The 24,513-nt window shown below is 39.2% G+C and overlaps 1 protein-coding gene across 4 annotated transcripts; it reads left to right on the top strand.

The window, feature by feature from the left end:
- Positions 1 to 1,923: 1,923 nt before the first annotated feature.
- cul5b (cullin 5b) lies at positions 1,924 to 23,339 on the top strand. 4 transcript variants are annotated; one of them, XM_040151271.1, is made up of 19 exons: positions 1,924 to 2,018; positions 6,812 to 6,921; positions 7,016 to 7,115; positions 8,051 to 8,227; positions 8,358 to 8,499; positions 10,084 to 10,229; positions 11,986 to 12,066; positions 12,507 to 12,600; positions 14,401 to 14,531; positions 15,540 to 15,647; positions 15,752 to 15,816; positions 15,914 to 16,046; positions 16,947 to 17,078; positions 17,276 to 17,399; positions 18,234 to 18,409; positions 19,703 to 19,864; positions 20,041 to 20,159; positions 21,772 to 21,895; positions 22,137 to 23,339. In XM_040151271.1, exons 1-19 carry the CDS (start codon positions 1,995 to 1,997, stop codon positions 22,329 to 22,331), a joined length of 2,343 nt encoding a protein of 780 aa, XP_040007205.1. In that variant the 5' UTR covers positions 1,924 to 1,994; the 3' UTR covers positions 22,332 to 23,339. The 4 variants fall into 4 exon arrangements, with proteins under 4 accessions (XP_040007205.1, XP_040007203.1, XP_040007202.1 ...); XM_040151269.1 differs by having other exon boundaries at positions 12,507 to 12,645; XM_040151268.1 differs by lacking the exon at positions 1,924 to 2,018 and adding an exon at positions 5,743 to 5,834 and having other exon boundaries at positions 12,507 to 12,645.
- Positions 23,340 to 24,513: the final 1,174 nt, after the last annotated feature.

Here is a 24,513-nt window from a genome sequence, read left to right as displayed (position 1 = left end):
ATAGCAGTAGTGCAGAGCAACAGTATTAGTAGCACTTCATGTTGTATTATCAGTATTTCAAAGGCGCCCACAGCAACAACCCTAGTGACCACTCAGAGCGCCCTAGCAACCGCCCAGCCAAAGCTTGGAAGCGCCATAGCAACCAACTCTTCCTAATTTAGCAACAAGAACACCATAGCAATCGCCTAGCAACCGCTTAGAAACGTCATAGAAGCCACTTGTTACTGACCGAGCAACTGACCCAGACACCATAGCAACCATCGTGCAACCACTTGAAATGCCTTAGCAACCACTAGGAACCAGACACTTTGGCTCTTTTCCTCTAATACAATACCACATTTTAACTAAGACATTTCAATTGGCGTAGCTAACATTCAGGACAGTGAAGTCATGTTCTTGGTAGTTTTTCTTGGGATTTGGGGAGGTTTCGAAAAGAATAGAATAGAAGTTAACTGAGGAATTGTCAGCTCACCAAAAAATAAAGCAGCCCAAGAATATGAAACATATAGAACATATATGGTAACAAAAAAATCACTGAAACATACACAAACAAACAAAAAAACAAAGATGATGTATAAAACACAGTGCATGTTAGAAATGCAAATAGAAATGCTTAGTAAAATATTTTTAAGACTGACCAACTCACTTGAAAGCTGCACTTGAAAGTCTCCAAAGAAAATGTAGTTTCAGTTCCTTATTTGACAGGCCAGAACTGTACCAATATAGTTGACACTCTCAACAGTGTCAAAAGGTTGGCCTTCACGTACAGCATCCCATGTTGTGGAATCCTGCTTGGCAAAAATATATATTTTTTCATCTTATCAAAATTAATCTAAAAAAAAATATGCTACTTTGCTCCAGGTCTGAAAGCAAGAGCATCACGCTTATTAAATACTTCTGTAAAAATTCGGAATTAAAACAAATTTAATATCAAACTAAAAATACGTATTAAATCTAGAACCAGCGCAATATGAAAATGTACAAGTACAGATAAGATGGGAGGAAAATTTAATAAGTCTGACTGATCAGTGACAGGAGAAGAAGTGCAGAACAACACATAGCCTTTAACAACTGCATCCAACTTCTGGAGCGAATCGTGGAAGATACAGATGCACTATTGTATCACACTAATTCAACAAATAAAACATAACTTAACAGTATCCTCAGAGTTTTGGAGCGACTGTATTGAAACTCACACTTCATCAGTCACATCTTTTGGTTTTGCCCAATCCTGAAGACATTCTGGGAGAAGATAATTAAAGAAAGTGAAAAAATGATTAAACAGCCTTTTGTTTTTGGTTTAGAAATATGAATTATTTGGCACAATGCCAACAGAAACTACATTTCTTTACTGAAAATCATGAGGATGACTACATTGAAACTTAAAACTAAATTATGGTTTTTTAAAAATCATGTCTAGTTATACAAGCCTGAAAGGTATGATATGGAAAAGTTAAACGACGGAATTAAATACTTTGAAGTTAATAGGGAAATTACAACTATATGAAAAAAGATGGAGAACATTATTTTGAATTTGTAGAAATAGAGAGAAGTACAGTAATTTCTTTTATTTGGTTGTTGTTTTTATCGATTGTTTATGTTGTCTGTTCATGATTTGTGTCTTCTGTACGTTTTTTTTCCTTTTTTATTGTAAAACATTTATTGTCTGTAGAAAATGTCATCTCTGTGTCCATGAGTATCTTTACTTATTCAGTCACAAATATTGAGTCAATTCTTTCAAGATGAAAATACCAAGCGCAGAAAAGAAAGACTGAGGGCTACAACTTGATTGAGAAAAGGGACATAAAGGAAAGGAGAATAGATGTGAAATAATACAACTGTTTTGCGTTAAGTGCTTCTATTATATCTTCATGATGACTTTTTGTTTATAATAAACCGAAATCCCTTCAGAAGGAGTCAGCGATTTGGTAAGGTTCATCTTCGCCCGTCGTGTAGTTCTCGCGAGATTTTACGAGAGGATAAGTTGAGGGAACATGGCGACGTCTAATTTGCTAAAGGTAGGACCCACTTCAATTCAATTATGTGTTTTAACGCTCGCCGGAGCGCTTGTCACTTGTGCATTGCAATGTCGGCGTTTAGCTCTGACCTTAACGAACAGCGCGCAGCACCTGTGCGCGGCTGCGCTGTCAGCGTTGACTTCAGCAGAGAGCAGTTAAGTTATATCTGGCTAACATTAGCTAAGTGCATATCAGTGATTTTTAGCTAAATAGAATAGCTACAACACAGCTAAATGTGAAGGAAAGAGGCAGACACGGGGGAGACGGAGAGACAACGGGACCGATAACGGGTGGGAGGCATATCGTCAGCTCAGCCTGCGCTAAAATATAACTCTAGTCTGTGTATGCGCTAGCTACAAAACTCATATCATCAGTCAGTCAGTGGCTCAGGGGGCTGTAGCTGGCCAGCCTCTTGACAGACATGCTAAAGGCTGCCAAAGCCAACTGTCGGAGGAGTTCCTCTGCATTGAGTGAACCGTAATCCTCTGCTGCTATCTCGCTAGCCAAGCTCGGCTTTACAGGAACCCATGGCACTGTCCCCAATTCAGTAATAATTCAAATAGTCAAGCCGAGGCACAGGAGTGGTGACACATCAGCCAGGAGTCACACACTACAGCTGTGTACCGGTTATAGAAGATGTCACCGCAGTCAAAACACGAGTCTTTTGCAAGGGAAAAATAACAAATGTACATGCTGGACACACGGCAATGCCTTAACATGCATGTAAGCGTGCCTATCAGCTATCCCCGCCTCGGCTCTGTTGTCTCTCACATTGTATCAACACGAGAACATTGGCACACTTTCACACACACTTCCAGTCACTTTCATGTTCCTTCTGGTTAATGTTCACATCTGGTAGAACATGATCTAGCAGTTCAGCCCCGTTTTAGCTAAAATATTTAGTCCCTTTCCCTTTTCCTTTTCATGTTTTGCACCGAAACGTTTGCTTATTTTTTTTCAGAAATCTACTGCAGGGAACCAATGTAAATCGAAGGCTCGTGTAAATCCCAATAAACATGACATTGTAACAACAAATATGAGCAATGATTTGCATCTCAAACACTAGCAGTATAATACACATGGAATGTTGATTTTTAAGAAAACAACAAAAAATGTTAACAATAACAATATTATTTTCATCCAACCGTAAATGAAGCAGGTCACTGTTTACTGAGAGTGGATTACCATCAATTATCGTTTCAAGTTTTGCAACACAAGCAGACAGTTGTGAAATATATTAGTATAGTATAGTATTTTTTTTTTTTTTTTTTGCCAAACCAGTTTTACTTTAACATAAGCTGCTGTAACTCTCCTAGCACTCTGAGCGCATGGGAAAATGACATATGCCCTCGGATACAACCCTAAAACAACAAGTGTTATAAATAATTTTTATTCCTTAAAAAAATAAAATACTCCATGGCCCACGGTTGTACTTAATTGTTGACCCCTGGTTTAGACCTGTCATGTGTACTTACACCACAGCCTGCTGACTTTTGTCCATACCCTAAACCCTGAAATTCAGCAAATATCCAGCACATTAAAACGGGAACTCCACTAAATTGCAGATAAAAGTCATGGTGGTACCAGTCAGCCTTTGAAAATAGTTGCATAATGTATTCTCCTGTGGATCTGGAGGGGAGCTTTGTCATGTCTGAAAAAGGATGATGTCAAAAAGATGATCTTAGCTTTGGTCAGGAAACTACAAAATCATAATAGAGAGCCCGTGTTACAAATTACACACATGGAGTTTGAAAGACATTTGCTGTGTCCCCACTCCATAATACAAAACAGCTCTATATAATATGTACTGTTTACTTAATGTACTATATACAATTTTTGCTCTTAGTATACTAGAAAAAAACATCCTTAAGCATTATATACTTATTTTATACTTTTATACTTAACAAAGAACGTTGTGCCTTCAGACATTAATCAAACTGCAACTAAAATAAAAATTTATGACAAAAATTCAAAGTTATTTTTTGTTTTTCTAAGGTGTTCCTCCAGCTGTTTTACCACCATTCACGTTTAGTTTTATGTTTTTGCAGCCAAGAGCAGCTCCATTTCCTTTGTGCATTGCATTGTAAGAGAATAGTTAGCATCGAGAGCCCCATCAGAAGTCAAGGGTGTTTTAGTTTGCATACTGACTGTGTTGAGTGTACTTTATCACTTTTCATTTGTAAACAGACTACATTCTAAAAACTACTTAGAATTGATGTGTTGTATTTAGTTGGGACACAGCTATTCACATTAACCAGGCAGGTGAATGAAAAGATGCTGTTGGTTAGCTGACATTATGGGTAATGTAGGATCCTTTTTTTTTTTTTTTTTTTTGGAGCTTGGCCCATACTATGCTAACAAACTCAGGATATCTCAGATTCTGTCTCAGTCTTGGCCTTTTCTGTCTCTTGAATCACTGGAGTACTCCTTTAAGCTACTTTAATTAACAATTAACTATCAACTTTTAATTTTATTTTAACTTTTATTGCAGTGTAGGGCTGAAGCAAACAGTTGTTTACATCATCATTTAGTTTGATAATTATTTTCTTAGTTAATTGATTCGTTTTTGTGTTGAGGTAAAGTGATGGACACTATGTGGGATTGTTTGATTTCTTTTCACTATAAGAACTTAAAAAAAAATAGTCAAAATCTCCTAAAGCCCATGGTGGCAACTGCTGTTTGTTTTGTCCAACCAACAGTCCGATACCCAAAGATATTCAATTACTTAACACAATTGTGAAGGTAGACCTGGTTAACTCTGGCATTTTTGCTTGAAAAATACTTAAACAATTCATAGATTTCCAAAATAGCAGCCGATTAATTTTCTGTCTTCTGCTTAATTAACTAATTGTTTTAGCTCTACCCTGGGTTGAACTAACCGCCTAATTGGGCCCCGAGGTAAAAATTTGTTATTCGGTCCGAATGACCCAAACTATGCATGGAAGCTTAATTATTTCCCCAGTCACCCAGAAACCAACCAGTACTCTTAAAGCTTAAATGATTAGTTGATTAATCAATTACTCAACTGACAGCAAATTAATTGGCAACAATTTTTATAACTGATTGATTGTTTCAGTCTTTTTTTTTTTTTTTTTTTTTAAGCAAAATAATTTTGAGAATTCACCGGTTCCAGCAACTCAAATGTGACTATTTGCTAGTGTTTCAGTTTTCTATGATAGTAAACAAAACATCCTTGGGTTTTTGAAAGTTGGTTAGACAAAATAAGAAATTAGAATATGTTATCTTCAGAGAATAAGGATGAAAGCACTATTTTCTGACATTTTATTTACTGACCAATGAATTCATTATTAAAGAAAATAGTTGTTGCCCCCCTGGAATTTAGGGCCCCTGTGCACTTGCCTGCTTTGCTCAGTTGGTTTTCTAGCCTCGGCTCTACCCCAGAGTCTATCCATTAAAACATACGCTGGTTGTCAGTAGCAACTAGATTGCAGCTATTTTAAAATGTAAAATTTTTCAGAAATCATGGCTGCTGTGTGATTTATACAAATGGGGGTCAAATGAAAGGACAAACCAGCGTTAAGTGTCAGAGTAAGGTGCTGGGTAAGACACAGCAGCTTCTGAATCCCGCCATCGATTCTCCAAGCCTATGAACTCTAAGGGAGGGATGAACACCGTTTTTCCGAAAGATATTCCTTCATTTGGTGTTTTGATGATGATGATGATGGAGAGAGATGTCTAACATGTCCCCCCTGAAATCTCCCATAGGTGTTCAGTTGGGTCGAGACCTAGTGACTGTGAAGGCTGCAGCATATGAGTCATATTATACTCATGAAATCATTCACAGCCCTTGTGCCTGTATGGAAACATCTACATTTCTTAAATTTCTCCGCATTTCTCTACTCACTGATTCAGATTTTCCCTTCAGTTTGTCTCCCGTCTATGTGTGCCAGATTTATCAAAAAGAATCCAATCAATCAGTTAATAGTCTGGAAAAATGCTCTACCACCACAAATGCACTGCACTCCTTGGTGACTTGGGAGAATTCTACTTAAATCTAATGTACAATCACGACAAGTAACCACAGTAGAGTATCAACAATTAGTTCATTAATCAGTTAATGCCTCGACAGAAAATTTATTGGCAACTATTTGATTAATCGTTTAAGTCAAAAAGAAAGACATTTGGCAGTTGCAGCTTCTCACATTGGAGAATTTCCTTGCTCAGTGTTGTCGTAAATTAAATGTCTTTTGTTTGGACAAAACAAGACATTTGTTTACTTCACCGTCAGCTCTACAAAATTGTGATGGCCGTTTTTCACTGTTTTCTGATGTTTTATAGGCCAAATGATTAATCGAGAAATTAATAGGCGGATTAATCAAGCCCTAAACCAAAAGAGGAATAAACACATTAATCAGTCACACAATAAAAATTATGTACACAGAAGCTCACTAGACTGCTCAGTGAGAGTCTACCATAGAAGATTACTATATTTAAGCATTCTCAATACAAAATGATGTTTCTCTTACTTTTGTTGTGTTGTTTCTTTGTGATTATTTTTTGAAGTAACACTTACTGTTTAGGGAAATAGCCCAAAAGGTTTGTTACAGTTTTAGTAAACAAAAAATTCCAAGATTGTTAGAAGGAGTTTGGACCAAGTGTAACTTTGTACAGGAGAAATATCAGTTTGTAATGTTGAATTGTAACGAGCGATAAAAATCTGTTTTGCTCTAGTGTTGTCAGCATTTCACATTTTTGATTAACCAGTCGTACCTACTGTAAAAATTATGAAGAGTTTGAATCATGCAGTTTGCTTTCCTCCTGCGTGTTTCCAGAACAAAGGCTCCCTTCAGTTTGAGGATAAATGGGACCTGATGCGTCCCATAGTACTGAAGCTCCTACGGCAGGAGTCCGTCACCAAACAACAGTGGTTTGACCTATTCTCGTAAGTTTACCCTTATGCGTCTGCTTTCAGCTTTGGGACTGATACCCAGCAAAACAGGGACAGGTCACATTGTGTCTCCTCTTGGTTTCCACAGAGACGTCCATGCTGTATGCCTGTGGGATGACAAAGGTCCAGCCAAGATCCACCAGGCCCTCAAAGAAGACATCCTAGATTTCATCAAACAAGCACAAGCAGTAAGACTAGAATCATCCTGGGATTTTTGTCCTAGCATCTGTGAAATGAATCTGTTTCATGTCTAAACTACATTCTTGGTGTTCTCTCATTTCCTCATTTGTCCACTTAATTTACATCCTATGTGTTTTAGCACTTAGACAGAGCAACTCCAGCATGTGCTTATACAAACAAATGTTCAGTGTCATTAAATAACTCACAACAATTCCCAGAAAAGACAAAGTTGTTGCTGTTACTAACAGGAACGTGTAGGTATATGTAAATATAGTTAGCTGGCCAGCTAGTTTGTAGTTGTACTTTGTAAACAATGAGTTGGTTGTAATATAGCCTTTACTGAGGAAAAATGGTTGCTTTGCATTCTGGTCTATTGAGGCTGCTATTGGTGGTGAAAATAGTGTTTTTGTTGCTTGTATGAAACATTTCCACGGAGTTTCTCGGGCATCATATGGTAGAAATAAAAATGATGTGGAAATCTGCGTGAATGAATTGATAAATGGAGCAAGCAAATTGATAAATTGAGGGGAAAAATATTTGGAGGAGCACTCAGTCAAGGTGCCTTCATGGGAACAATACGAATTTCAATATGGACGTCGAATCTTCAGAATAAAAGCAGCAGTGGGTAAGATAGCGTCAAGGTAATGCCATTTGTTATTTATACGAGCTGAATGATACGCTATAACATGACACTATAACACACGTCCTTCCCTTAAGCTGCATATAATACAGTGACCATCAACCGGCCTGAACTATGAATTTTAAACTTTTTAGCATCAATTACTGTGCTGGCAAACAAGTAACGGATTTTGTTGCTCGTTTACCGCTGTTGCTTTCTGATGCTCACCATCATAAACTATTCTTCTCGCCTAATTTCTGTCAGTCTGTGAGTTACATTCTGCACGTGTTAATCAACCCTGTCCTGTTTCTCACTCTTTCTAAGCGGGTGCTGAGTCACCAGGATGACACAGCGTTGCTGAAGGCCTATATAGTGGAGTGGAGGAAGTTCTTCACACAGTGTGACATCTTGCCCAAGCCTTTCTGCCAGCTGGAGATCACTCTGATGGGCAAGCAAGGAAGCAACAAGAAGTCCAACGTGGAGGACAGCATCGTTCGCAAGGTGAGGAGGATTAGGAGTGGGCAAACAAAGAGTTAACCTTTGTTTCTTGGGTTTTTTTTTTTTTTCTTCCTTTTTCCCCTCTGTGACTCTGTGAATCATCCTCATCTCTGTCTCTGTCCTCTCTGTGCAGCTGATGCTGGACACATGGAATGAGTCCATCTTCTCCAACATTAAAAACAGGCTACAAGACAGTGCCATGAAGCTCGTCCACGCTGAGAGGCTGGGAGAGGCCTTTGACTCCCAGCTGGTCATCGGAGTGCGGGAGTCCTACGGTGAGAAACAGTAACACAGGTCACCTTATTGTTCCGGTATCTGAACACAGAGAGGCGTATAGGCCCATGAGTGCATTCTTTGATGCGTTCACTATAGATTTATTTTTCTCTGAATCAGAATCTTTGTCCAGAACCAGACTTCTGGTTGCAAGAAGGTCACATTAACTTCAACTCCTCCCCCTGTAATTTTTTTTTTCATGAGGCACTGTGTTCCCCATCTTTATTCTTTTGTTTTGTGTAAGGATGACTAGTGATATTATACGTGTACAATAAATTGAGATAATTTTAATAATTAACTTTATCAGACTAACCTACATTTCTTAATTCACTGTACTGCAACTCTGTTAATTAATCAGTATGACATTTAAGACCTTTTCAAAGAGGTCACTTTTGACATGAAACTTATCATGTAAAAAGTTACCACTGCAAATCCTTGTGAACTCCGCGGACTCCCAACTTTTATCGAGTTTAACTGAAAAAAGTTTCCTGCTCTTGCAGTTTTCTCAACCACCATGGCCCTTCCAGCTAAAGTAATTGCAGGTGTCATAAATAATGGTGATGTTTTATAAAATGTAAGTGTGGGTATGTTACTCCTTCAGTTTTGCAGGTCAGTGCATAACTTGTGTACCTTCATAGTGAAAACCTTCCATGTTTTGGCTGAGGGGTTTGAGGTGCACACCATGTAATCAGAAACAGTCCAGGGTGATTCTGGTTTTGGACCTTTTTGTTTTTGTTGCGTGCCCTCTCTCCTCATTTCCTGTCTTTCTCTGCTTCCATTATGCCAGGAAAAAAAAAAAAAACAAAAAAAAAAACATTTTTAACAGGAAACTAGTTACCTCTAAAGCAGGTGTTGGTACATAGCAGTGGCACAATGATTTGGTGTGCCCTTGACATACTGTGACTTCAACTTCAGGATCTCAATATGAGTCTGAAGTATTTTTATGCATATGTTTCACGTATACTTCTGCTGTATTCAGCTATTCACATTAGATGACACATCTTGTAGTTACGTGATGAATGTGTCACTCTTTAGAATTGGTGCCACCATCATAATGTTTTCTTGTGAACAGACAAAGTTAAGTTTACATTGAGTGTTGGTGTCAACTGTGCTGAATGCATTTCCTTCCCTACAAACACATTTTCAAAACATTTTTTTTAATTTTTTATGATGAATTCTGCATTTTTTTTTTTTTCTAGCTTGCGGTCTCCTTCATTGCCTTTGATAGTGCACTGCTCACACACGTGCATGCGAGTCCCATTGCGCTTGCACGATACAAACAAAACGGTGACCCACTCATAAAAACCCTGCTCCATGGCACTACCAGGGGTCAAAAAATTCACAGGGTAAATTCGAGTTGTGGCAAGTCCCTCAGATGTTTGGTTGTGAAGTCTAATTTCTTTTTTCTGCTACTGACTGAAGTGTCTTAAATACTGTATGTTGAACTCTTAAGATTTTACATCTCCCTGCATAGTTCAGCCGAGGCGGGTAGCTCTGCCTGGCCCACTGCACTTTGTCTTGACTCAGACGCTTGTTGACCTCTCCATATCTCTTTGTGATTGCACCGTACATTTTTCTCCGAGCAGTGAACCTGTGCTCCAACCCAGATGACAAGCTGCAGATCTACAGGGACAACTTTGAGAAGGCATACATGGATTCCACAGAGAGGTTCTACAGAACACAGGCACCCGCCTACCTCCAGCAAAATGGGGTACAAAACTACATGAAATATGTGAGTATGAGTCATAGATGTATTTAGAGGCCCCGAAACCTTATTTTCTCGCTATGAGTTGGATCATAGACGGACACAATATTTTCTGCCTGTTGATTAATTATGTATCTCACACTGCTGATTAACATTTTTTTTATAGCCAGCCTCTATCCAAAAATGGAGAATAACAATGCCATAAAGATGAGACATTGAATAAATTTTTATGTATTCCATGTATTCCCTCTTTTGATGATCTTGGCAACTTTCTTACTCAGACGAAGCTGATGCATTGCGTCTGTTTAAACACAGCATGTTCGGTTTCTGTGTAGAAACAGTCACAGCTCGTTCAAGCTTTAGTACGGTGTGTATATGAAGTTGGTCAATTGCTAGTCTGTGAAGATCAATGTCAAAAGAGGCCTTTTTCTGAGAAGTAACTCTCAAAACAGAATATTTTTAGATGAAGTTTGAAAACGTTTTTCTATGAGAGATAATTAACCCACTTGTGGAATCGCATCAGTTTCATTTATAATGTTCTTATGACACCCTTTTAGATTGTGTTTCTGCTATAAACATGTGTGCCCTGGACACTGTGAAGCCCCAATCCAACAGGATTACCATTGCAGGGGGAAGTGGGGAATAAAACATTCACTATGCCCCTCGGTAATTTAACTCATAATTCCAGAGGACATTAGCCATTGGGAAATTACAGGATATTGTCTGTAATAAACATGGACATCCCACTGGACAAAGACAGAGGCCCACCCATAAGGGGACACAGTAGAGTTCAAGGGGAGGGGCGGAGGGAGAGACGTGAGGCAAATACCGCGTGAGGTGAAACTGAGACCTACCTCAGACAAACTTTGACACACAAACATGATAAGTCAGTGGGACTTACACTTCCCGAGGATATCATTATCACAGATGTCCATCACAAATCGACCTCCATAAATCAAATAACAAATCATAGAAAAGACTTCAGAACTTGGCTGAGAATAGTCAGGTTTTTAAGTTTTCTGTCGTATCAGAGTTATCCGCTGATAATTGTCTGTACATCCATGGGTATTTTTGCAAACATGAACTGTTAATAGCTATTTCAGCAAACAAATATAGACTAAAAGGGGGCTCAAATGAGGATACCAGTACATACCTGTAGCTGACGTTACAACAGCACATTTGCTCATTTGCTGGGCTCTTTCTCTGCTGATGGCTTTAATTGTTTCTGTCGTTACATTGGTTCCCAAATAGACCCTCTGTATATGTCTATGCTGACATGTTTCCATCTGTCAGATTAGCAAAAACATCGACATGGGATTAAAATCACCGACCAGCGCAGGCAGTGTTAAAATGAACTCCCTCCCCTAGAGAAAGACGGTGAATCCAGTCTGAATCGGGGTTAAGTCATTTATATGTTTCAAATTTCCACGACTACTCAGGCAAATCACAAAAAAGTACAGTGATAAGACAGATGTTGGGAGTCTGTGATAATTTTAAAGGTCAAATCATTTTGTTTTGTTGGTTGCTAATGTGTGAATGGTTGTATTTACAGTCAACTAAATTTTTTTTTTTAAATTAGTTTTTTATTTGTAATTTTCTGGTAGAGAGGTGCTGTAGCTTGTCTTCTGGGGCTTAACATGTTCATTTTTCACAACAGAAACAGATACTTATGAGATTGGTGGGTTTTATGAGAGAATCTGCCGAGTATTTTATGTGAAATAAATGTGTGTAAATGTCATAGATATTGTAAATGTGTGCATGCTTTGATGTGTATTTTCACCAGGCTGATTCAAAGCTGAGGGAAGAGGAGAAACGTGCACTGCGATACCTGGAGACGAGACGTGACTGTAACTCTGTACAAGCAGTGAGTAGTACACATCAGGATGGCACATGTAATTCTGTAAACAAATCTACATTTCATTCATTTAAAAAAAAAAAAAAATGGATCTGTTTCTTCCAAACTTAAACCCCGTGGTTTTGTTTTTATAAATTTTACACACCGACTTCTTCAGTCTCCACATATTTGTGCTTTTTTTCAGTTTTATCTTTTAGGCATATATATATTTTTCAGCAGGGATATATACAGTGAATATATAAATATTTGTCCTATTTCACACTATTGTCGGTCTACCCATATTTCTCTTCTTTTCGCCTCTCCACTTTTCATCTCACTCTCAGAAAAAACAAAAAAAATTCCCAAAATGTTCTTTAAATAACAATGTCTATTTCTTTCTCATTATACTGCACATACAGTAGCTCTCATGCATTTCTACTGAATCGTTTCCCCTGTGTTTATCTTCTCAGTTAATGGAGTGCTGCGTCAATGCGCTGGTAACATCATTCAAGGAAACCATCTTAGCTGAGTGTCCAGGCATGATCAAAAGAAATGAGACAGAGAGTGAGTACGGCAGGACTGCTCTCACCAAAGGCTCAGCCAGCTCAGGTTTGCACCAGGAAATAGCCCTGACCAAACCTTCTTGTCCAGCATCTGAACGCCTGAATGACATTCGTGTGTGTTTCCACCACTCCTCTTAAATCAGTATGTGATGTGACACTGAGGATAGTCTGGGGGTATCCATGCTTGAGTCGACCAGCCTAGCTAATACCTAGGAAATCTGACTGAGTGAGAAGCTTTCAAACCGCGAGCCGCACCTACCCAGAGGGGCGCAGGATAGTTGAAGAGGGGCACGGAGGGAGAGGCGAGAGTCAAAGATATTGCATGAGGTGAAAGGGACAGGAGCGTGCTGGTGTTATAAAAAAAAAAACTGGAAGTTAGTTATTGTGGTTTGGCTGCTGATTTGGCCTGTTTATCAACACAGCTAGTAGTCGGACCAGCAGCACTGGCTTTGACACACAGCTCATGGAGGCAGTTCAGGTACTTTAAAACACTATTGCCACAGTGTACGTCAAAAATCATACTCCTACTCTGAGTCATAACTCAGTCAAATCTAAACACATTTTGGTTTTGATACACATTTCTTTAATTTCAGTCTAACTTACTATTCCATAGGACATTATTATCTCAGATGGCCATTGTGTATTAACATCCATAAATCTGCGCTTTAAGGTGCTTCTTATATACTCCAGAACTTGCCTGAGAATCATCACATTCTTAGAGTTCCTTTAGTATCTTATGTTCAAACTAATTCACTCCTTGCTATTTTAAGAGCTAATGGATATACCTAAGATTGTAGTAGTTTTCCCATTTTTTTATGTCAGCTTAATTTTAAGCGCCTCTCTCAGATTAAGCAATGCAGATGTGATAAGAGTATCAAAGTTTTTGATGCTAGTGCCGGTACATTTCAGTACAAATTCCAAAGCTTTTTTTGATACCTTACTTTTAGAAATGTTTTGAATGAATGAGCATATATTTATAAGATTACGAATCTGAACAGAGACACACTGCCAGCTTTTTGGTACTTGACAGATTTTGGGACACATCTCTAGTCTACCAAAAAAAGGGTTGAGGTTTTATATGTCTAGGTGCTGGAATCATGCCCTACTTTCCATTTGTCAGACCTCTGTCCACTTTCCTTGTGGACTCTAATTGCATTTAAGTTTAGATTCACACATCACAGATGCTTAAAATCCACTTGGACTTGGAAATGAACTTATGCAACATTATGGTTATAATAACAATGATAAATGATCTTAAGATTACATTTTAAGTATAAATTGAAGAGCATTTTTATAATGGAGACTTGAGCTCGGTTTCTGCGCCGCATTAACCACCCATCATTATTTGTTAATGTGTGCGTGTGTGCGCGTGAGCGTGTGTGTGTGAGAGAAACCAGGTCTGCTCTTGCAGTGGACAAAGAGCATCCACAGTAATGGATTTTAAAGCAGCCCATCCTCTGCTCCTTTTATAAAATGCAGCTGCCAAATAAAAGCTTGGTATTTAAATACTGCTTACACTACACAGTAGAGTTAATATATATGGATTTCTTTTTTAATTTAATATATGAAATATAAAAAATGAAACAAAACAATAAACATTCATTTCATTGAATACTAATACTCACCAGTCTGTGCAGCATCATTCAGTTTTAGTCAACAGGTTTTTGTCTGGAGTGTCTGTGTAATTGTTTATAATCTGTCTTTAGCAGTTACACTGACCACTAGTTTACTGTGGACTCCCTCGAAGCTCAGAGTCCTACTGTAGCTAGAAGTGATAACGTTGCTTTTTCCTCCTCCACAGAGTTGCATCTGATGTTCTCTCTGATGGACAAAGTGCCCAGCGGTATCGAGCCCATGCTGAAGGACCTGGAGGAGCACATCATGAGCGCCGGCCTGGCTGATATGGTGGCCTCAGCAGAGACAATCACTTCAGTAAATGTCACACACTCACACACACAAACACGTGCTGAGGAGGGTGGGAAATTAACAACCGTTGGATACAGTTGAATCCCCTTTTATTGCAATCTAATATTGTTATTTTCAAAGTTTTAGCCGTCTTTTTCTATCAGCTATGATAACATTGTGTTCACCAAAGTAATTGCTGACATCTGGGAATAAGGTGACATTACTACAATAAGCAGCCAGATGATCAGACATGCTGTAAACAAGCCAACGGTTTAGCCAGATGATCTAAACAAGTGATTCCCAACCTTTTCTGTCAGACACACCCCCAGCATTTAGCTTACATTTTGTTTATCCATCAATCTAAATCTACTTTAACTATTTACTCATTAATCATTTACTCATTAACTGCTAACCATGTGTCGATAAGTTGTAACTATTTAACTTATCTCTCTTTCTCTTCCTCTCTCTCTCTCTCCCCTATATATATATATATATATATATATATATATATATATATATATATATATATTTTTTTAATTCAAAAAAATTGATTGCCTGACTGCTCGTTCGTTGCCTAGTCAGACTTCTTTTTCCCAGATTTGTTTTACTAGAATCATTGTATTTCTTTCGCTTTGCCATATCTATCCTTTAAAATTGGCCAATAAATGGACTGCACTTACTATATAGTGCTTTTTTTATCTAGGTGAACAGATTTGCAATTTGACTCTCATTCACACGGTCACCCGAGAAAGGGACATTAGGGCTTGTTTTAATAGCTGGGTCTTAGGGTTGTAAAACTTGTATCATTAATACTTCAATTTTGAAATCCACTGTGTCCAGTTAATAAAAAGAGCTGCTGGTTTAAATAATCTTAAATCAGGTGGATCAGCTAATGTGAGGTGCGGTTGAAAGCTCTCAAAAAAAACTAGTTTGTGTGTCTTGAGTTAGAATTATTTTGTCATAATACTATTTCCAAAATTTAAGAACGGAGTTTCACATTCATCATATTACTTAGTTACACCACCTTTGTTGCAGGACTCGGAGAAATATGTGGAGCAGCTGCTCACCTTGTTTAACCGCTTCAGTCGACTGGTGAAAGAGGCCTTTCAGGACGACCCACGCTTCCTGACAGCCAGGGACAAAGTGAGCTCAACTTTTACTTACATGTCCATTAACAGTGCGGTGCGATTGAAAGATGCATTGTCAGAAAATACGTTTTCAAACCTGTTTTTCAAATTCCTTTACAGGCATACAAAGCTGTTGTGAATGATGCCACTATATTTAAATTAGAACTTCCCATGAAACAGAAAGGGTAAGAGATGCTCCCTGGGTGAGATTCAGCTTTTGATGTGAATGGTGAAGGAAATCGTGCCTGACTACACTCGTCTTTTTCGCACCTGTGTTCACAGGGTTGGGCTGAAAACTCAACCAGAGTCCAAATGTCCAGAGCTGCTGGCCAACTACTGTGACATGCTCTTGAGGAAGACCCCACTGAGCAAGAAGCTCACCTCTGAAGAGATTGAGGCAAAGCTCAAGGAAGTGGTATGTCTCAGGGAGCCTTCAAGTTTTGTTTTTTTTGGTTTTTTTTTTGTTTGTTTGTTTGTTTTCTTGTTGTTGTATTGTGGTTATTAGCACACAATCATGCAGACATTTTCAGAAGCCGTTGAAAGGCGGAAAAGCAGTTTAAAAGAGGTTAAAAAAAAGCCCTCTGATAAAAAGCAAGAGTGGACGACCTTACTAATATGTACTTACTAATATGCTTTTCAAAATGAAGGTTGGAATCACACCAAGGTTTTTGACACAAGGCTTAGTCTTGTTGGAAGAGGGACTAAGTGAGGACTGTAATTCTGTGTGCAGATTGTCAGAGCCTGGAGAGCCTTGTGGTTCTTCCATAGAGGATTTCAGTTTCCAGAGGATTTCAGTTTTATAAGAATTAAACTCAGACAAGTTAGCAGACATCTGCCTTTGAGGCAGAAAAAGACCCATTTTCACCGTGCATGCTGCACTGGGCACCCGTGTCTGTTGTATCAAACAGACAGGTCAGGTCAGGTCAGGAAAATACCAATTTCTCCCAATGCTGCTTGATCCGGTTGTAACACAGCCACAAAAAAGGAGCCCTTCATGTAAAAAGGGATAGAACATCTGGAGACTAGGCTGCCCAGCATACTGTAACTCCAAACGCATGTCCACTCTTCACAGCACAAAATGCTCCCAAACATCACTGAGAAATCTGTTTGAAGCAGACGGCAGATTGTGTCACAGACAGACACAGACTGATCATTTATAATATCCTGTTAATTTATTATTCAGAGTGAAAAATTTGGCTATCGCTGGTTAAGAATTAAATTTTAAAATGGCAGTAGAATCCAAATTGTAGTGGTTCCTTACCAAAACTATTTAACTTTTTTTTTTTCCAATAATGATCTGTGTTCTCTTTTACAGCTGTTAGTGCTGAAGTACGTCCAGAACAAAGACGTGTTCATGCGCTACCACAAAGCCCACCTGACCCGTCGGCTCATCCTGGACATCTCAGCAGACAGCGAGATAGAGGAGAACATGGTGGAGTGGCTCAGGGTAGGGACCGGGTGGATGGCTGTGTGTGACGCGGAGAGGGAGCGAGTTTGTCATAGCAACATTTACTCTTCACTTCACTTTGATTGTAGCCGTAAAATAAGAATGAAATGACTCGAGACAGTTTTTCATTGCCTGTAAAAACTCTGTTTACTACTTTTCACTGCCACTGTCTACTGTTGTGTGATTTATCCTAACAGGAGGTAGGGATGCCAGCGGACTATGTCAACAAGCTGGCCAGGATGTTTCAGGACATCAAGGTGTCAGAGGACCTCAACCAATCTTTCAAAGAAATGCATAAACATAACAAGCTCGCTTTACCAGGTAGGAGGTACAACTATAGATGTGCAGTGATCAGTGCAAGTGCATCTCACTCACAACTTCATGTTCGTAAGTCTTCATCACATTTGAGCAGCTGCAACCAGTAAATATGTAGTATTTTTATATAATAAATCACTTAAATGGTTATCAAAATTGTCTGATTAATTCAAAGTAACAAAATAATCAATTTGATTCTTTTTGATCATCATATTGGTTAAAGGAATAGTTAGATTTTTGGAGAAAAACACATAGTTGCCTTTTTTGCATTTTGTTTTTTGTGCAGATTAAACAAATGAGCTAAAAGACGATCATTTAAAAAAAAAAAAAAAAAAATTACCTTTGGACTAGAGTTGAAGAAACGGGTCGATAAATTGATAGTAAATCCACAGACAATTAATTGCCTGTAGTTCTGATAACCGATTAATTGTTTAAGTCATTTATCAAATAATTGCTGATTCCAACTTCTCTAATATGAAGATTTTCTATTTTTCCCTGTTTTATATCACTGTGAACTGAATATCTTTTGTACTGTAAGACAAAAACAAGTAATTTGATGACATCTCCTTTGGCTTTTAACTTTCAGAAATTATGAGTATTTTCATTTTCTTTTTTCTTCTTTTTTTGACATCACATGGACAAAGCAATTAATCAGTCCTACTTTGGACAGTGCCAAGCTAGCTGTTTCCAGTCTTTATGCTAAGCTAAGCTAACCGGCTGCTTGTTCTAGCTTCCTGCTTTGCGTACGGATGTGAGAGTTGTATACTTCAAGGCTGTGATTCTGTGCAAGTTTGAGACGTTTATTCAGAAACTAAGATGTTCTTGTATGTTCCCCTGCAGCTGACTCTGTCAACATAAAGATCCTGAATGCTGGAGCATGGTCAAGGAGCAGTGAGAAGGTTTTCGTCTCTCTTCCTACAGAGCTGGAGGATTTGATACCAGAGGTAGAAGACTTCTACAAGAAGAACCACAGTGGCAGGAAGCTTCACTGGCATCACCTCATGTCCAACGGCATTGTGAGTGCAACAGATCTGTACAGGAAAACACACAAACACATACACACACTGTGGCAAGTGCCATGGTTCAATCCGTGGCAAAACTAAGGAACTAAATAAGAATGACACACAGATAAAATTAAAAATTCCTTTTACATCTTTTCTCTACTCATTTGCTGTGATTATTTTCTGCATCTGTCTGTTGGGCTTAAGTGCCAAATATAAACTCAAATCATGTTTAAAGCCACCAGTCAATATTTTTTTATTAGCAATAGCTCAAACAACTCGCTGGTAGTCACCCAACTCTATGGGGCTTTTTGGTCTCTTTTACTACTCATTGTTTTGGTTTTTTCCGCTCCACAAACTCCGCTTGGTCGACTTAATTTCCCATCGCAGCAGGAGAAGGGTCTGATAAACCCACTATACGCCCCCTGCCAAACAGCAGACAGAAAAAGATGGCGACTAGCTGGTGAATGCAGTGGAAGATTTAGCAGCTAAAGATCCAGATATTCCCCACAAGAAAACAGAGCTAATAGGAGAGTGATTATTGGACTGGCTTTCGTGAGGTGGACAGAATGAATGATACTGTCGTTCTGCATCTGCTGGATGTGTGAACAAGCTATTGGTTGCTAACAAGTTCACCATACCAATTTACAAGGTGACTATGCCAATCATATGTTTTGAGCTTGTTTAACTGACCTAAGCGTCATAACGATTTAATTCTTGGGTTGTGTGCATTTCTGTTATCAACAAGCCTTTTTCTACCTTTGTGTAGAAATCAAAGTAAGAAGTGTCCCTGAAAGGGCATTTTTGAGCATGACTTTTCTGCATGCTTTCACATGCCAGTAGCAGATTAGTTTAAATGTCATAACAGAGCATCCAATAAGAAAAACAATCATTTGAACCTAGATCATTTTATGTATGCCAGATTAGACTGGTATCAGATAAAAAGAGATTTTTTTTTTTTTTTTTTCATAAATCCTAGTGCATTGGAGAGGACATAATTTGAAAGTAAATGCTGGATTTTTGTCAGATATTTTCAGGGGTACGTACATACACATCATCCACCCAACGCCTACTTCTTTCAGTAAAAGATAAACATTTTTAAGTGGCAGGTCCTTTCTCCCACACCAAAACTCAGTATGTGTGATAGTTGCGAGCAGACAGTTTTGATAGAAGCCATGTTTGTTACAACTTTTACAGAATTTCTGAACAGATCATTTGAAGCTGCAATACTTGATTGAGTCCCAGTTTTGCTCTCTATGTGACAGAGCATGGGAAATGGAATAAATGTAATGTCCCTCTTTTCTCCAGATAACCTTTAAGAATGAGGTGGGCCAGTATGATCTGGAGGTGACCACCTTTCAGCTGGCGGTGCTGTTTGCCTGGAACCAGAGGCCCAGGGAGAGGATCAGCTTTGAAAACCTCAAGCTAGCCACTGAGCTGCCGGACGCAGAGCTGCGACGCACCCTCTGGGTAAAGGAAGACGTTGCAAAATAATCAGCAAGTTGACATTCATGAACCACAGATTTCATACACTGAAAAGCTACTTCTGTTACGTTTTGCAGTTGAGGTTGTTTGTTATTGAAGCGATTTTATTTATTTATTTTTTTCCTCTCTGTGAACCACCATGTTCTCCTCCGTCCTCCCAGTCTCTGGTGGCGTTTCCCAAACTGAAGCGGCAGGTGTTGTTGTACGACCCAGTGGTGTCTTCGCCCAAAGACTTTGCAGAAGGAACACTATTCTACGTCAACCAGGAGTTTTCTCTCATGTAAGGAACATTATGTTAAAGCCAGAATGCACAACATGCCTGTCTTTTCTTTACACATGTCCAATGAGCTTATTGGCTTTTGTTTTGAGTTTACAGGAATTTCAAATCAGGAATTTGTAACCAAAGAGGTGTTATTTATGCCAGTGGTCTTGTCATCAGTTTTCTATATCATCATGTTGTGTCTTGACCTAAATTCTATTATCCTCATATCCTAGTTTGAATGCCGGGTTTAACCAGTTGGGCAGTTTAGTCACAGGGAATCAAACCGTCCAAACCCTGATCACTGCTTTCACCTGGGTGTCTCCTCTGATGTGGGATCGACAGTCATTAGTCTAATTAATGTTAAAAGAATGAAGCTTTCCTGTTTTCTGTGTAGAGCTGTGGCAGCTTATTAAGCTCAGCAACAGAAGATTTTTTTTTCCCCAAACTAACTATGAAATGGAAGCAGTGTCTATCTACACAGGTTTTACTGTTACAGGTGTAACTTTGTGCAACGGTAACTTCTACCAACTTGTCACCAACATTGAACTTGGCCTCTTTTTGTAAAAATCCTCAACACGCAAACTGTGATTTGCATGAGATCATTTCCTCTCATGTTAACTTTGAAAAGTTGAGCTACTCAAAACAAAAGGCGTACTTGCAATCCATGACACGGCATTCTAGGACTTGCAAATTTATCTGCGGTGCTCCCAGATCACTTTAGTGCAACAAGCTCCTGATCATTGGTTGCTCATCTGGCCATAAGATGCCCCTGCTACCTTTTTAAAGCTGTGAGCCAGTGTTCGTGTGTTTCCACAGCAACCTACGCCACGTGGCTTTGTTGTTTACCACTTTTATTTCTATTTAATACAATTGCACAAACGATCCAGGCATCTGGACTTCCACGAGAGATATCAGAATGAAAATAACGTAATTTTAGGTGTTATTCGGTGTTTACTGTAACGTCAAATGCTTTGCACGGAACATCACATGTACAGCGTGCTCTGCAAAAGCGGTAGGCACTAAAAGTAAAGTGAGGGTGCTTTCAAAAATAATGCCATGAATAGTTTTTAATTTATCAGTTGACTTCATACAAAGTGCAGTAAACAGAAAAAACCTAAATCAAACCAATATCTGCTCAGATCCCCTTTTGCCTTTAAAACAGCACCAGTTCTCCTCTGTACACTTGTGCAGAGTTTTCCAAGGTATTTCGAAGGTAGGTTGTCCCAAGCATCTTGGAGAACTTGCCTCAGTTCCTCTCTGGATTTATACCGTCTCAGTGTCTTCTGTCTCTTCATGTGATCTCAGACTGACTCCATGATGTTGAGATCGGGGCTCTGTGGGGGCCAGACCATCTGTTGCAGGGCTCCTTCTTCTTCATGTCTCTGAAGATCGTTCTTTATGACTCTGTCTCTATGTTTGGGCTCGTTGTCCTGCTGCAGAATGAATTTGGGACCAAAAAGACTGATGGTTTTGTGTGATGGATAAGAATTTAAACATCTAAAGTGACTAAAACCTTTGCGCAGTACTGTATATCTACGTACACTAAAGATATGGAAGAACCACAAGGCTCAATCAAGTTTCCTGTACCTTTTAACCTCTAATTCAAAAACCTTTCTGTTTAACTTTCCAGAAAAAACTCAAAGGTTCAGAAAAGGGGGAAGATTAACCTGATTGGTCGGCTGCAGCTCACCACGGAGCGAATGCGAGAGGAGGAGAACGAGGGCATTGTCCAGCTCAGGATACTAAGAACACAGGTATGGAGATGAGCTCGCAGCATGCAGGTGAAGATACTGCTGGTCTCTCCTCTGTTATGTAACACCACATACTGTGAATAAATGTTATCATCTTCCATTCCCATCGTGGACTTTGAGCAGACATCTGTGGTTTTGTTTGTGTAAAGTCACAGGCTACAGTGTATTCGATCTGTCGTACGATAAGCTTCCTGACCCATTTTTCCCTTTCTTCCACACTTTTCTTTGCGTTTCCCCTGTCCAGGAGGCGATAATCCAGATCATGAAGATGAGGAAGCGCATCAACAACGCCCAGCTGCAGACGGAGCTGGTAGAGATTCTAAAGAACATGTTTTTACCACAGAAGAAGATGATCAAGGAGCAGATCGAGTGGCTGATAGATCACAAGTACATAAAGCGGGATGAGACCGATATAAATACCTTCATCTATATGGCGTAGCACAACACATTACGATGACTTGTGTTGACTTTGGTTTCAGTGGATCAGGCCTGATGGACACTAGAGTACTTCCAGGCTCCCGTCCTCTATTTAAAAAAAAAAAAAAAATAGAAAATGAAAAAAAAAATCCAAACTTGTGCAGGGAGGCATGAATTTAAGACTGAGACCTATTTTAAAAAAAAAAAAAGTGGAACTTCCTGCCTTAAAGTTGTACAAAGAAAAAAAGGAGAATGCGAAAGTTGCAGTGGGAGTCTGCACCAAGTGGTTATAACTGTTTTTAGTCGGAAGGAGTTTCCTTTGCTATCCAGATGAGGCTGTTAATTGTTAATGGTCTGTTTTTGAAGCCATGGTGTGTCATCTGGGCAGCTACTACAACGCTCCTGCTCAACGCTTGTGCAAGTCTAAAGGCATGCTGACAGGAAAGGTTGAGGAACTTGGGATCTCAAAATATCTGCAGTCCGGTTTTAATCCCTGTCAAACCCGGACCGTCTGAACCTTGAACAAAACACGGCCCCCTTCACTCAAAGGCAACGCTGCTTCGACCCAGCGAGTTGGTGTATCGCGGGGGCCCTGACGCTGTCGTGACTCCCTGCATTCATAGTTAAAGTGATAAAGCACCTAATCCGGACATTCAGTGTGTTTAAAGAGCCAGATAAGCACTTCACAGTTTGCAGGACTGAACCAGACAGAAACGCAGAGCCAACTCCAACCCCCGTCAAGCCTCTGTCCCGGGGTAAAAAAGGACAATGTGGAAAAAAATTTGCATATTGCTATAATTCAAAGTCCATTTCCCTCTACCAAATGTACCTAAGGACAGAGGTGGTGTTGGAGTTAAAATGGGAGCCCGGCTCATGTTTGCGAAAGCCCTCTTTTCTGCTGGAGGTCTGGGAGAAGAGGCTGAGGTCAGTATTACACATGGTAAATACTACAATTCAAAAATATAGGCGAGTGTACCATGAGATGTGAATAATGAGATGATTAAATAAACAGCACCTTATTATAAAACGACACGCTGGCTTGTCATTCATCGTAGTTCAGGCAAACAATTCTTCGTAATTATTTTTCTTTCAGGAGCTTTCAGGAAATGTTTTCTTAAAGGGAACCTCCACCAATTTTAAACTCAAAAGAATAGTTCACCATTTTAGTAAATACGCTTATTCACTTTGTTGCTCAGAGTTAGATGAGAAAATCCATAACCCTCACCCCTGTACTGTAATTAAGAAGCTGCAGCCAGCCGCCAGTTAGCTTAGCTTAGAGCAAAGACTTGAAAAAGGGGGAAACGGCTAGCCTGGCTCAGCATTTTTGAAGAATAAGGGCCCAGAGAAGACTCCATTATTAGTACAAAAGTAATAAGTACTTTATAGCATAATAGCACAGGGTTGGGTAAGAACACTGTAAGTACAAAATACAAGCTAGGCTGGAGAACCAGACAGACGGGTTATCGGTGTCTGAGAAGACGGGATCTGTTTGGCTGTGAAGGGAGATCCTGTGCAAAAGATGACACTGTTACACAGCAGTGTAACAGAAAAAAAAAAAAAAAACATGAACACTAACGGCTTGGAGTTTGTACAACAGATACAGTTGGGTATAATCCGTCGGCACCCTGCAGAGAAACCTTGTTTTGGTCACTTATGAAAGGTCACTTGTGAAAGACAAAATGAAGATCTATGAGTAAATCAAAGGCTTTGTTTGTTAGGCTTTTTATTCAGGACAAAGGGCCTCAGAAGAAAAATGTCCAAGTCTGAGTGGCTCAAACAAAGTCTACAAATCCACTGAAGGTCTGTATAGTGCCAGCCGGGAAGGACATACAGCAGACGTTCATAGAAGTTTCCCATCCAAGTTGAGGAGGTTTGGGTTTGGCCATCATTTGTACAGGGTCTTCACTCAGCTGAAGGTCAACTGTCCTCTTTTTCTGTCATCAGCCTCAGTCCCTTTTTAATTCTTTTTAAACTGAAGTGCACCCAATGAGACATAATGTCCTACAGTGTGAGTTGCTGAAAGGAAACCAGTGCAGTAGAAAAATGTTATCCCTTTTTACGGTAACCCCCCCATTTAGCATTTATAACCACTGTATAAATATTAAATAAATGGTCTATAACACTATAATGTAAATGTAAGCAGCTATTATATTAATGTACAGTATTCATCAACAAGTATAACTTCCTCTATGAAGATGGGTTTT

This window comes from Xiphias gladius, chromosome 17, assembly GCF_016859285.1.
Source record: "Xiphias gladius isolate SHS-SW01 ecotype Sanya breed wild chromosome 17, ASM1685928v1, whole genome shotgun sequence".
In the NCBI taxonomy this organism is placed as follows: domain Eukaryota; kingdom Metazoa; phylum Chordata; class Actinopteri; order Istiophoriformes; family Xiphiidae; genus Xiphias; species Xiphias gladius.
Note: the sequence above shows the minus strand (reverse complement) of the source record. Positions and strands in the feature narration are given on the sequence as shown.